Here is a 14,803-nt window from a genome sequence, read left to right on the forward strand (position 1 = left end):
CCCATCTATTCGTATGGCAGTGTAAGAAGCAGCTCGTAAATGTGTATTACTGTATAAAACTGAAAATAAAATGTTTTAACAAGGCTTCACTGCAGATTATGTTACAGAGAAATGCAGAAAAATGGCATGTAGCCTATTCTAGTCTATGCATACAACAAGCACACACACTAATGAGAGCTAGCAGGCAATAAACTGTTGCCCTACAGAGAGTGGGGGGCAGATGCTACTTCACAGCTCCACGGCTCCATGGCTGCTCTCTCTCTCTGAGCATCTCCTCTCACAGCTCCACCAACTGCCTCCTCTTACGTAACCCCCTCCCCCTCTCGCCTCTCGCCAGCCTGCTCGCCTTTATTGGCTTATTTCTCTCGTTCCTTCTCAACGTTGAGGTTTTTTCACCTTTTTTTCAGCACAGTCGTTTTGCAGTGCTTGGTTTGGCTGGCAGTTTTTCGTTTTTTTAGCGAATATGCATGTGCGCATACGTTATAACGCGTTACGAAGGCTTGTGATGTGATCTGTAATGGTGTAAAGGCTTTTTTTCATGTGTACTGTCTGAGATTGGCTTTAGTAAATAAAGCATAGGGTATTGATGTGGCCTTCAGAGATAACTGAAGCATCCTCTGGAATCTTGACAGACAAGATGGAGTCATGGACGGAGTGGATGAAGCAGAGTAAGCGGAGTGGAGGTTTTCAGATGAACGATGTGCAGCATTTTATAGCACCAATCTATAATATGCCCTATGCTTTATAATATAGTGTATATAATCAGTGTGCTGTAGTGTTATAGATCTTCCTTTCTCTGATTAACTACATTTCCTTCATCCTTATCATCATCATTACCAAACCAAACCTCCATCAGCTTTATATTATTTATGAAAAATAAAATAAAATAAAATAAAGCGCCTACCATGCTATTATATGGCAAATATTAATATACACACTATATACACTAGAGGATTCAATAAAATTGAAATATCTGACTAATTTAACTAAATACACGAGGTAAAATCATGCATAGAACCTAAAACACACACACACACACACCAATGAATATACAGCACAATTTCCCCATAGCTCTCTCTCTCTCTCTCCTCTCTTTCTCTCTCTATCTCTCTTTATATAGCATATAAAGCACTGTGAACCTGATGGATGAATCCTCTGCCATCCCGGCTTTCTGCTCCAGTCTTCACCCTCCATTTTAGTGCCATGCTCCTGCTCTCTGTTCCCTCACCTTCGCTCTCCCTCTGCTCATCAACGTACAGATAAAAGCACCCCCTCCCTGCCAGCCAGATCCTACCCTCCTACCAGGCATTGCACGGTGAGCGGCGCTTCGTATGGGCTGCACATACATACATACATATATACATACATACATGGAGGCTGTTGCTCACATAAGGGGCCGTATCTTCCATTTCATACACTCTGAGAGGAGCGACCCTTCCCCCACCCCTGCTCACCCACACAGGCACACACACTGACTATAACACACACACACACACACATGTATACACATCATACACACACACACACACACACACACACACACTCACACACCTCACTTAATTACAGTTTTGTGTTTCTAGGTTCTGTCTAGAATGGCTACAATACAGCATATTAAAAAAATTATAAAGGCCCAGTATAGGAAAAGCCATCTGATTCAAATATGATGAAGATTATACTACAGATTATAATATAGTGTGTTTATGCTTCATTGGTAGTATTTTATCACATATAAGATAAACGTTTTAGGTGTTTTTAGTTGGTGTGTCTGCAGATATAGATAGATATACGTTGCAAAAAAGAGATAAAAGAGATGAGCAATATTCTATAAGAGCAGCTATTTAGAGTGATTATTTAAGAGAGAGCAGCTATTCAGTTCTGTCACTCCCTCCCTCCTTCCCTTCTCCCTCCCTCTCTTTCTCTCTCTCACTCCATCCCTCCTCCCTCCATCTTCTCCCTTCTATCCCTCCATCCTTCCATCTATCGTCCATGCTTTTAAAAAAAAAATTACAATCAAGACAATCACAATTCAATTACTGACGATGTACATATATACACACACACATATATATATGTATGTGCATATTATACTTATAAGCAGTTATAAGCAGGTATCTGTCTATTTTTCATTCACTATTAATGCTCAAACTCAAAATCTTGAGTTAATCTATTTAGATTGACACTAACATTGATAACACTGGTATATTTATCATAAGATTCTTATTTATATTATTACTGCAGTCAAATAATACAATCTGTACTATCATTAATGCCATGGTTGCTCAAGGAAGTCATAGAGATTATGCATGCAATATGCAATGCAATAATCAAAATACAGCAAAATTACACAGATGCACACACAGATAAAGCACTCAAACACTGACTCAAAAACACTTTCATAGCCAAAATGTTGCCATTATTCATTTTGAAGGGAAGAGATCAAGGCAACGCTCCAGCTCTAAACGTGTTCACACACTTGTGTCATCTCCATCCTAGCAACCACATACACCACCAACCGCACGCTCGAGCTCAACGCCCCCAGCGGCGCGGGCAATTATCAAGCATGGAAATCGCATTTACCTGGTCGTACCAGTCCCGATTGGAGCAGGTGCACTCCGGCCACCATCCGGCTTGCCCTCCCGAGTTGTTGCCGTTCACCTTGGGACCACCCTTGGACTGGCTCTTGGGGTTGGGGCCTCCAGGACCCCCAGCCGACATCATTTTCCCCTTACTTCTCCCCAGCGTGCCCCCTCCGCTCATGCCAGCTCCCCCACCTGATGTCTGGGGCGGCAGGGTCTGGCCGCCGCCGTAGCCGGCCGGGTATCCGTAGGGTTCCGGCTGCCAGTCTCCGTACGCCGGGGCGTCCATCCTGCGCAGGGCAGCCATGCGGGTCACCTCATAGCATTCTGGGCACTTACAGCAGTGGTGGTGTTTGTGCATGCTGGCTGGCTCACACGGCGTGGCGCTCTCTCGCTCTCTCTCTCTCGCTGCTGAAGATGCTGCTGCTGCTGTTGCTGTAGCCGCTGAAGCTGATGCTGATGCTGATGCCTCCGCCTGCTCAGATCAAACACAGCACAAGGTGCCGCTCGGCTCAGGGAACCGCACGGACCGCGCCAAACGTACGAATCGCAGGAATCGCACGCAAATCTCGGGAAACGTCACCGGTTCCTCTCTCCTCTTTCGTGAGCCCTGTTATCCCCCTCTTTGTTCCTCCCAATCCAGAAAAAAGCAGACGAGGAGGCAGCAGGCAGGAAACGAGTGGAGTAATACAAAAGGACTGTAGTCTTCCTCTGTTCGATGCAAAAGATTTGGGAAAATAACGCAGAAAATACTGTATATACGATCTCGCAATCAGAGACCAGCCCCGATGACAGAATCTTCTTATTCTTCTTCTTGCCGTACGCGGTTCACAGTGATGTACATATAAATTCATAAATATATATATTCATTTGTTTATATATGTATATATTTACACACACACAAATAATACATATAAAAATATTAATATAAACAGACAAGCACAAGTACACTGCTCTATACAGGTATATGTATATATATATATATATATTGTATATATAATAGGTATATATAGATGTCTATATGCGTGTGTACAAATATATATATAAACGATTTGTATATATATAAATGATATCCGTGATCAAATCTTCCTCCGTATTTCTCGTTTTTTTGTTTTTACCAGCGAGCTTTCCTCCTGTTCTTCCTCTCTTCTCCTGCGATGGGAAGCGATTTCTCTCTCTTTTTCTCTCTCTCTCTCTTTTCTCAGCCTGCAGAGAGGAGCTGAGCTCTGGATTGCCTCTCAGCCGCTTGCCCTAGATGTGGATTATACAGAGGGATGTGAGCAAGCGAGATGGGCAGAGAGAGAGAGAGAGCAAGAGAGCGAGGGAGAGAGCGAGTGAGAGAGCGAGAGAGCGAGAGAGAGAGAGAGATAGAGAGAGAGAGAGAGAGGCAGAGAGGGGGAGAGCGAGATGCGTAGCAGCATCCCTCCAGCACCTCGGCTCTGACAGCCACAGCCAATCAACTCGCAGCACGGCCATCAGCAGCAGCACCAACAGGACTTCAGCGCTTCGTTGACTGCTCTTAAAGGGCCGGCGCACCAGAAAATCAGCATGGCTGCAGAAACCACACACAGATCTAAACCACAGATCCACAGATTCCAACGTTCATCTGATTCCTCCTCAATATAAGACAGTGTGGGTCTGTTATAAAGCAGATCAGGATTGAGTTAAAGCTGGAGGAACTAGTCTTTCTATTTCTGCATTTCCTGTGAGCCTAGCTTAGTTAAACAGTAGTAGGTTCAATCATTTCATCTGGTCTAGCCACAGTTAACCAATCATTTTCTTCTTTTATTGTTGGATCATTTAATGTATTAACTGATGCTGAGATTAGTAAAGATTAGGCTACTTCAAGAAACATAATTTAAATTACACCACATTTAGTTACAACTTGGGCCGCACCATGTACCATTTCAGCACCATCATCACAATGTACACAAGCGCAATACTCACATCGCGGGACATGCAATGACAAATAATATATATATTTGGAGCTTTTATGCTGCTATACAGTAGAGAACATCAGCCCCATGATGACACTGTAACATCTTCATATGCATCTCCACTTAAGAATAAGAATTACACACTTGGGTCTGAGCGTAGGTGGTGTGAGAGGGGGAAGGAAAGACTGAGAGTGAGAATGAAAAGAAAGGCTGGCTGAAAGTCTGGAGAGAATAAATTAAGTACAGACTGGAGAGAAGTCACATTTCAAGAACTCCTTCAATAAGATATTCCTGAATATAATAATAATAATATTAATAAATGAGAATACTGAGGTTTATTATGCCATTTCCTGGTCTTACTGAATCGTTTAGCCTATGCTATATTAATTAATCACATCATACCAACTGCATTTCTGCATCATAAACCTTTTATGAATGCATACCATGCAGGGGTAAGCTATATCGTATCGTACGCAATAATATCGGCATCATTTTTTAATATCGTGAATGATATTATACCCTAAAATATCGTGCCATATCACCCACCCCTAATTATCACATCAGGGTACTACTCTTTTACTGTTTTTATCAAAAGAAAAATTCACACTGTTCTCATTTCCCATTATATATCTACTAGAGACAGATTATATCTGTCCACTATCATTTATTTTACTTTAATCCTGCATATATGGAGATATTTGGAGTGCATTATTAGTATTATTAGTATCATGACATTCTGGTTCATTGATTCTGTTACAAATCTGATAAAATTCTTCTATTTTTTAAAATATCTTAGCTAAAGGTGTGCCATATAATATCGTATGCAATAATAAAAATTAATTTTCATTTTGTTGCAGTCGTGTATTCTTAATTTTTTTTTATTCAGTGTTTTGTCATATCGCCAAGAGTATCATTATCATGAAAACACCATGAAATATTGTGATATTATTTTAGGACCATATCGCAATGTATATTACCAACAAAAGTGGTAATTCAGAAACTCAGAATTCCAGCTTGTATAATCTATGCTATGTATAATCACCTGTCAGAGAGCGGACTGTAGAATGCAGGAAGGACTTGGTTGCTGATGAGTTGCAAATATTAATCACACAGAACGGCAGTGAAACACAGGGAATTAAAAAACTATCCTTACATAGAAGACAACAACTGCCTTGAAAAGATGCTTCCAAAACTAAGATTCACATTAAGGTTCATATTAAGGTTTACAAATGTACAAATAAGTAGCATGACTTTAGATCGGGTGGTAAGTGAGCAGTATCAATCAGTCTATGGACTCATAAATTTGACAAATATTACAGAAAACGCACCTCTTGATCTTTGCATTTGCAAACTAGCAATTTGGCATGAAAAACACAAAACACTGACTGAATTTCTTCCTAATATTGTAACGCCACAGACTGGAGTCAGAGACACACGGTAAAACAAGATTAGGCTTTAATATGAGGGACAAAATCAGAGAGCGTAGTAGTAATACAGGCAAGGATCAAAACCAGAGAAACAGTAAACCAATAGATCAGAGCCAAATCACTAGACATAAGAGTAATCCTAAGCTAAAATATAAGGCTCAAAAACCGAAGGAGCACTAAGTAAACAAAGCAGAAAAGGCGAGACAAAAATTGAGTCAAAAAAGAGAAAAAACGGTTCATACACGAAAATACAATTAGAGAAAGAACGCTCGGTATGTCGCTGGATAACAGTGGCAAAACTTTGCGGAAAACATATGAAATAGACAGCCTTAAATACACAAAGTTAATCAAACACAGCTGAAAACAATCTTAAAATTCCAGTGATGACGAGAAACAAAACACGCTGATTGGTAGAGTCCGGACCCATGTTAGAGACAGATGCATTCTGGGGGTTGGAGTCTTGAGGTGGAGATTGTCCACTGACAGAAACGGAGGAGATCGGATTTTGGACTACACAGTCTGTATTGAAATGGACAATATTGGCCCTATTTTAACAAACAACAGGCAAGCCGTCAACTGTGCACTGTGTGTCAGTGTGTCTTTGCTATCATAGCGACAGGAACAGTACACCTTGTGCAGCTCGAAACGTGCAAAAGGCATGTAGTAATTATTTTAATTAATCATGGAAGTGTTTTGAGCTTACCGTGAAATAAATTAATCAGCAGGTCACTTGCCATTCCATTTAAGAGGCAGGTGCACTCTGACTTTGGCGGATTGCTATTGTACGGCGCAGATACCTGGACCACTTCAGTTTATAAATCATTTTTTCTGATTTTGCTATTTATAGGTTTATGTTTGAATAAAATTAACATTATTGTTTTATTCTATCATCTACGGACAACATTTCTCCCAAATTCCAAATAAAAATATTGTCATTTAGAGCATTTATTTGTAGATTTTGAAATAACAAAAATGCAGAGCTTTCAGGCCTTAAATAATGCAAAGAAAACAATTTTTTATGCATCTTGGTATGTTCTCCTCCACCAGTCTTACACACTGCTTTTGGATAACTTTGTGCCACTCCTAGTGCAAAAATTCAAGCAGATCAGCTTGGTTTAATGGTCATTTTCAAGTCTCTTATTTTTTTCCTGTGCTGTATATAGCAAAAAAAAAAGTAATCTGCGATGCCGTTTATTTTGAAAAAATAGTGGCTGTGCTTGGTTGGCCACACCCCCTGAAACGAGGCCTCACTGTACAGTGCAGGATGTCTTCTTGAGCACAGTACAGCAAGATTCTAACAAACAGATTGCATAATTGGTGCCGGTCTGTGACTCCCAGGCCTGTGTCCATTACAGCGAAGCAAAATGATTTCCAGGTCTCAGGAGGATATAGCATAACTGTATCATTCCTAAAATAGTATACGCCACTTATGGATGCATATGAACCCTGACAGAGAGAGCAGTAAGTGATGTGATGTGGGTGTTTGTTTATGTGTGTATGTGTGTGTGTGTGTGTGTGTGTGTGTGTGTGTGTGTGTGTGTGTGTGTGTGTATTTTCTTGTTAATTCCTGCATGAACTGCCTTGTTTGTGTAACTGACTGAGTCCGTACACTGACTGCGCACTGTACCATCCAGCTCTGCTAGGCGGCACAGCGGGCACAGCCACACATAATTATATGCAACGGCAACTCCTTTCATTATGATTATACTCTATTCTCGTAACATTTAGGGAGACTGTGCCAGTTTAGTTTATGTTTAGTTTATTTCGGTTTTGCTATATGTGTACACTGGGGCTGCAACTAATGATTTCATTGATTGTAAAATGGAAAAGAAAGAAAAGAAGGATTAAGTAACTGTGTTAAACCTAATAGTCATGTGTATTAGTAAGGTAATCTTATTTTTTATATTTTATATTTTTAAACATTTCTTCAGAGTGCCAGACAAAACATAGCTGACTCCTCAATAACTTCATAATTCATAATTCATAATTTATGATCAGTTATTGCACCCAGAAATGCATTTTTATACACTTTTCAATGGTAACGCTTTACAATAAAGGTACACTTATTAAGAGTACTTACTATTATTTACAAAATTCTTGAGCATTACATTTTTTTAATATTTTGGTACCACTTTAAAATAAGACTACCTTTATAATGGGTTTATAAATGGTTTACAATTAGTTTATTAATAGTTAGTAATTAGGTTGTAGGTTGCCTTAAAAATCATAAAGGTAGTCTTATTTTAAAGTGGTACCAATATTTTTTTAAACCTGCTTCTCTACCCAATTTGCTATGCAGACTATCGCACCCACTCAACCACCTTTCAAGCTGTTGTGAATATAGCATTGCCGAGTAGCATCACAGTGCACTCAGAGAAAAGCGCAGTGACTCGGTTTCAATACATCAGCTCACAGATGCCATGTGCTGATCGACATCACCCTAGGAGTGATGTGGGGAGAGAGTGTCATCTACTGAATCCATCCAGAGTGAGCATGGCCAACTGTGCTCTCTCAGACTCCGGCTGCTGATGCAGCATGATTTTAAACAGCAATCTACTGATCACAGTGGCAGCGCCTGAACCACTCGGAGCCCTAACATTTTTAGTTTAGTTTAGTTTAAGTTTAATTACGTCTTAACTAGTGTCTTAATTTATGCTTAGTTTAGACATTACTTAATCATTTAACAATGTTTATTACTGTCCTAATGACTGTTAATTTGGTAACAAGAGTCACAAATATGACATATTTATGACAGTAGTAGGCATTGTTAAATGGTTAAATAATGTCTTTAATAGATCAGAGATTAGTTAAACATGTTAAACATTGTACTGATTTAATAAGTTACTTAAGACATTTTGTTGTAAATACTGTAAATTAACACTTAGTATAAAGTGCTACAATTAATTGTGACCCTTATTTTAAAGTGTTACCCATTCCATTTCAGTGATCAAAATTTTGACTTGATTCTTGATACTGGATTTGGTTGATTAGCTAATATTATAAAGTGTGCCAGTTGAACAGAAATGAAATGAGTAAACTTTTCTAATCTGGGAGAGGGAGCAGAGGGCCAGCGGAGGCTCTGATCTGGGGAGCAAGTGCACACTACCGCTGCTGAAGCCAATCAGGACGTACGGGCGGTGCTTGGCGGCTGGAAAAGACGATGCAAGCATATCTCCCACAGCCCACATGACTGGGCACATGTTGTGGCCATCCTCCTCCTCCTCCTCCTGCTTTTCTCCACAGCAGCTTCCTATAGCTCCAGCCCTGCACAGTTCAGCACTCTCCACACAGCGCCTTCCAATCTCCATGATTGGAGATGCAGATTAGAGGGGAAGGCAGAGGGGCAGAACATGCTTGTATGCATGCATTACATGTTGGCATTATGTCATGTGTTTGGATGTGTGTGTGTGTGTGCGTGTGTGTGTGTGTGTCTCTGCCAGTGTGTGAGCACATGTGGGCGTATCTAGTGTACCTCTAGGGAAAGAATCCTACTCCTTCAAAGATTATATAACATAAAAATATAAAAAGAGCGTGTATGTCTCTGCAGTCGGAGCCAATCAGTGGCCAGAACTGTCTGCATCTGTCATACTAAGGAATAGCATGAGGGGGAGAGAGAGAGAGAGAGAGAGAGAGAGAGAGAGAGAGACTAGGAGAGAGAGAAAGGAAAAGAAAGGTAAGCATGATTAGGGTGTCAAAGGGATGCCAATCCAATCAGAACGCTACGGCCCTGTTTAAAGAAAAGCACAGAAAAGCAGAAGCCTGTGTTAACTAGGGGTGGTGTGTATTAGATATGGCCTTAAAATAATATCACGATATTTCAGGGTATTTTTGCAAAAACAATATTCTTGGCGATATGGCAAAACTAAAATAATATACTATTTCAACTAAATAATAATAAATATTAAATAAAGTGTCATACATTCACTAGAAACAAAAAAAAACCTGAAAAATGTTTGTCTATTTCGTAAACAGTAACTTAGCAAGACCCTGAATTTGTATAAAATAATAATGCAATTATAACAAAAAGTAATGAAAGTAATGTAACAACAAAAATCTACCCCTAAACTAAACATAGAATATTTAGTAAGAGATCAAACATCAGCCATTAATTCACCTTGAATAACAGCTAGCATCACCAGTTAGCTGTTAGCCATTAACATTAACCACCAATTTTAGCTTCATATTAAAAGCCCCCAGAGCAAATCGTATTAAAATGTACTAAAACAATAAAGAACATTGACTATTTTATTTGTTTGAAGGTTATTAAGTAAACATTTGATCAAATGTGTTCAAATATCTCAATTCTGTTAATATTTGCAATCTCATTTTCAAGCATTTAAAGCAGGACTGGTATATTTTATTATAACAGAGCAGCGTATGTCAGCTTTTAATGAGAAATGTATGTGTATGGGTAGTTACTCATTAAGACATATTTGAGTAGTGTAGAATCCGCTGAAACTAACATAACCTCATAACATAAAATAACCTCTGATCGTGTGAATGTCTTCTATAATAGTGTGTAACGTTTAGGTGAATAAAGGAACATCAAGCTATAATAAACTGGTCTAGTGTTGTAGAGATATACAGTATTTACAGCATCTGTTACTGACTGATATGAATTAGAGGGAACTTTTACATAATAATAAACATTTGCAGTTTGGACTTCATGTTGCTGCTACTTCCCTACTCCTTTATATTTTGTGTATTTATCTTATCTATTTTGTTGTTGTATTTTTATTCTATTTTATTTTGTGTTTATATTTATCTATTTTAGAATTGCTCTTTGAGTGTAATCTGGACGGTGAGAATATAATTTCGTTCCAGCTCATGTACCACGTGATGTGAAATGACAATAAAATCTATGCCAGTTGTCCAATTATTCATTAATTCATTTGCTCCTCAGTTAAAATTCAATTGAACTGTACAGTTTAAAATTATTTGATGATGAATGCAATTAAATGTGATTAATTTAGATTAATTATTCACATTGCATGTAATTAATTATATATTCTGTATGACTTGACAGCACAAATAAAAACCTAAAAACAGAACAAATACAACATATTTTATAGGGCCCTAGCTCAGATCTTTCCCTGTATTAATCTTTAGGTTGATCAGTAAAGCTTGTTCATTTAAATGGGCAGGAACGGGAGAAAATCCACACACTGTCTGAGCGCAGAGCTCACCTTCCGGCAAATACCTTACATCTGTCAGTCTCACTGTCAGCTCCTGCAACCCCCCCATTACATAAGCCCCCCAGCCTGTCTCACGCCCCTTGCACACGCTCTCGCCCAGCACGGCATCTATAGAAAATTTCTGGAATTTCTGTGCATTCTCATATCAGCCCATGCGACTGCTCTCTAATCACCTGACAGGATGCATGCCCATATAAGGCAGGATGAGACACAGGCAGTCTTAAAGTGACAGGGGTCCTTTTACTGAGCGTCGTCTGAATGAAATGAAAGAAACGCAGGGGCAATGCTGTATAGAACACAGTGTGCCTCTATGAATCGCTGTGAAGATCTGTCACAGGCCTTGATGCTGGATGCTTTTCACATGTCATGATCATGTCTAAGCATGGTGGAATTTTAAAGCAAACAATTTCCTTTTGTTCAGACTCAATCTAATCAATGCTTCCAGTGTTTCTGCGTTTTGTTGAAATGCGTGAAATGCTGTAGGTAGGTACTAGGACTAGACTAGGAAGATGAGACTAGACTAGAGATAATATGCAACACTTTATGTTACAGCTCCCACATTACAAGACTCCCAGAGACAATAAACCAAAAGCTCTATGCTATGAAGGATGTGACTCCTATTAATAGGGCCGGTGGCAGAAAACAGCTGCTGCACCAAACACTGCACATCTGAGTGACAGTGTAATGATAGGGGTAGAGCTACAGGAAAAAAGAGAGAGAAAGTGACGAATAGAGGAATAGAGACGTAGAGGAGGAGTGTATGAGGTGCACAGGAAGTGAATGGGAGTTTGAAGGAAAGGGAATGAGTAAGAAATGGAGGAGAGAGTAATTGGAGGAACCAGTGAAGAGCGAAGATATAGAGCTGAGTAAAAGGAGTAAATTGAGAATGCTTGCTGATCAGTTGGAAGAAATGACTGGACTAAAAATGTCTGGAGGCACTCTTTCAGAAATCTGTGTTTCTAATCAAAGAAACACAGAGCACATTTAAGACCATATATTTTATTTAAAAAGGCTCAAAACTGGTGGATGTCTGTTAGCATTGTGGCTCTAACCCTGTTGAGGCCAGCTGTTAGCATCAGGGCAATCTTATTAAAGAAGTTACAAATCTAGCTGCTCAGTCTCAGTGTCAGAATCACAGACCCAACCCTGTCAAGGCTGGTTGTATCAGTATTAGTATTTTGGCTAATCCGCTCCAAAACTGTCAGGCCCAGCTCCTGTGTCTGTTAGCATCGCAGCCCTAATCAGCTCTTAGCATCATGACTAACCTGTTTCAATCCTGCAGATGTTAGCTCCTGTGTCTGTTAGCATCACAGCTCTAACCCTGTTGAGACCAGCTGTTAGCATCAGCGCTAAACTGCCCTTAAACTTCCTAAGCACATTGGAGCCACTATGCTGTATCTTATTATGGAAGGTGCCAAGCTAGCTGTTAGCATTCCGGCTCTAACTCTGATGAAATTGTCTGTTAGCATTGTGGCTAAACTCCCCATACCCTTCTGAGGCACATTTGAGTCACTATATCTTATTAAAGAAGGTGCTGAACTTAACCCTACCTCATTATGCCATCTTTTCTAATTCGTTAATTTATTGATACTATTTTAAGGCATTATGACAGCCCTTTCAATGAGTTTATCATGAAAAAAGTACTGGAATGATGATAAAAATAAGATTAATCTTGGTTTTAGGCAAGGCCATTCATTTAGTTGTTAGCATTTGCTAGTATACACCTTTAATGCTCTACCTCATTTCACGTTCAGCTTAGTTAGTTATGTCACATGATCACAGTCTGCAGCGTGAAGAGAGACCCTATGTTGTGATATGTTGGAAAACTAATATCGCAACAATGATAAAAATATGATCTAAACAGCCTTTATTCATTTACTTGTTAGCATTTGCTAGTCCACATGTCTCAAGCTGTACCTCGCTCCGCCTCCAGCTTAGTTAATTATGTCACATGATCACAGCCTGCAACAATATGTTGCGATATATATCTGGAAAACTAATATTGCGCCGATTATAAAAATATAATTAACCATACAGCCTTCATTCATTCATTTGCCAGCATTTTCTAGTACACAAGTTGCATGCTCTACCTCACTCCGCCTCCAGCTTAGTTAGTTATGTCACATGATCACAGCCTGCAACAATATGTTGTGATATATATTTGGAAAACGAATATTGTGGGGATTATACAAATGTAATTAATCATACAGCCTTCATTCATTCATGTGCCAGCATTTGCTAGTACACATGTTGCATGCTCTACCTCACTCCGCCTCCAGCTTAGTTAGTTATGTCACATGATCACAGTCTGCAGCGTGAAGAGAAGCATCTGTTTTCAATGTCGGGAAAACTAATATCGCGACGATTATAAAATATAATTAACCATACAGCCTTCATTCATTCATGTGCCAGCATTTGCTAGTACACATGTTGCATGCTCTACCTCGCTCCGCCTCCAGCTTAGTTAGTTATGTCACATGATCACAGTCTGCAGCGGTATGTCGTGATATATTAGGAAAACTAATATCGCGATAATAATATGATTAATCATATCATAGCCTTCATACATTAATTTTCTAGCTTTTGCTAGACCACGTCTTGTCCTCTACCTCGCTCTGCCTCCAGCTTAGTTAGCTATGTCACATGATCACAGTCTGCAGCGATATGTCGTGATATATATTGGGAAAACTAAAATCGCGAAATTGATAAAGATATGATTAACCGTACAGCCTTCATTCATTCACTTGTTAGCATGTGCGAGTCCACATATCTCGTGATTTTTCGCCGGCGTGCTTTAGCTCATGTTATGATGGCGTACCTTATACTCGTGCGATAGGAGCGCAGAGAGGTAGAGAGATGCAAAAGAGACGGAAAAACAGAGACAGAGGGAGGGAGAGAGAGCGAGCGAGCGAGCAAGGCAGCCAGTCTGTGGGGATGCGAGCAGAGGGAGGAATTCGGTTTCCATGGAAACCCTGAGAAGGCTGAACTCTGGGTGTCCGTTCCAGCTCTGACTGCGTTGCACTGTGCCGGCCCTCGCCTCTCTTCGCCGGCTCGTTCCCTCTATCCTCCCCCACTCTCTCTCTCTCTCTTATTCTCTCCATTTCTCTCTCTCTCTATCTCTTATTTTCTCTATTTCTAACTCTCTCTCTTTATTCTCGCCTATCTCTCTCTCTCTCTCTCTTTCTCTCTATGTTTCTCCAGCACCTCATACCCCCCATCCTCCCTCGTTCCGTACGAAACGAGACACGACGCCTCATTCGGCTCGGCGTCGCAGCCTCACTGTCAACAGAGCGTTCTCCGCTCGTGCTGCTCTATATGGTTTAATGCGGAGAAGCAACACTTGACACGTCTTTAAAACCCACCGATCCTACATTCCTAAGCCACAAACCACAAGCCGAGACCCCCGCACTCATCCACCCACCCACCCACCCACCTCCTCTCCTCTATTCCTCCCCTCCCCCTCCTCCTCTTCACACCCCCCACCCCTCGCACTAGTTCTCCACTCAGCTGAAAAGCCAGCGCCTGCAGGCATTGTGCTGCCATGTGCCGCTGGGCGTGTTGTGATTGGGAAGGCATGTGAAAATGAGGGCTGCCATGATACAGTGGATCTCTGTGTGCCTGTTCGTCTGTGTGACTTTGGAGCCATGATGCTTCTATTAAAGCTCTCT

General features: G+C 40.4%; 1 protein-coding gene across 8 annotated transcripts in view; it reads right to left on the minus strand.

Annotated features, from left to right (window-relative positions):
- Positions 1-14,803, minus strand: part of dlg3 (discs, large homolog 3 (Drosophila)) — a 171,051-nt gene that overhangs the window by 125,648 nt on the left and 30,600 nt on the right. Inside the window, exon 2 of one of the 8 annotated variants that reach the window (XM_049484439.1) lies at positions 2,578-3,827. The exons of 2 other annotated variants lie outside the window; for them this stretch is intronic. In XM_049484439.1, coding sequence (XP_049340396.1) covers positions 2,578-2,937 — 360 coding nt within the window. In that variant the 5' untranslated portion in view covers positions 2,938-3,827. Of the gene's footprint in view, positions 1-1,139; positions 1,244-2,577; positions 8,734-14,803 lie in introns of those variants that run through there. 5 more of the 8 variants (XM_049484441.1, XM_022684287.2, XM_007254410.4 and 2 more) reach the window with 5 other exon arrangements.

The sequence above is a fragment of the Astyanax mexicanus genome, chromosome 10 (assembly GCF_023375975.1).
Source record: "Astyanax mexicanus isolate ESR-SI-001 chromosome 10, AstMex3_surface, whole genome shotgun sequence".
Classification (NCBI taxonomy): domain Eukaryota; kingdom Metazoa; phylum Chordata; class Actinopteri; order Characiformes; family Acestrorhamphidae; genus Astyanax; species Astyanax mexicanus.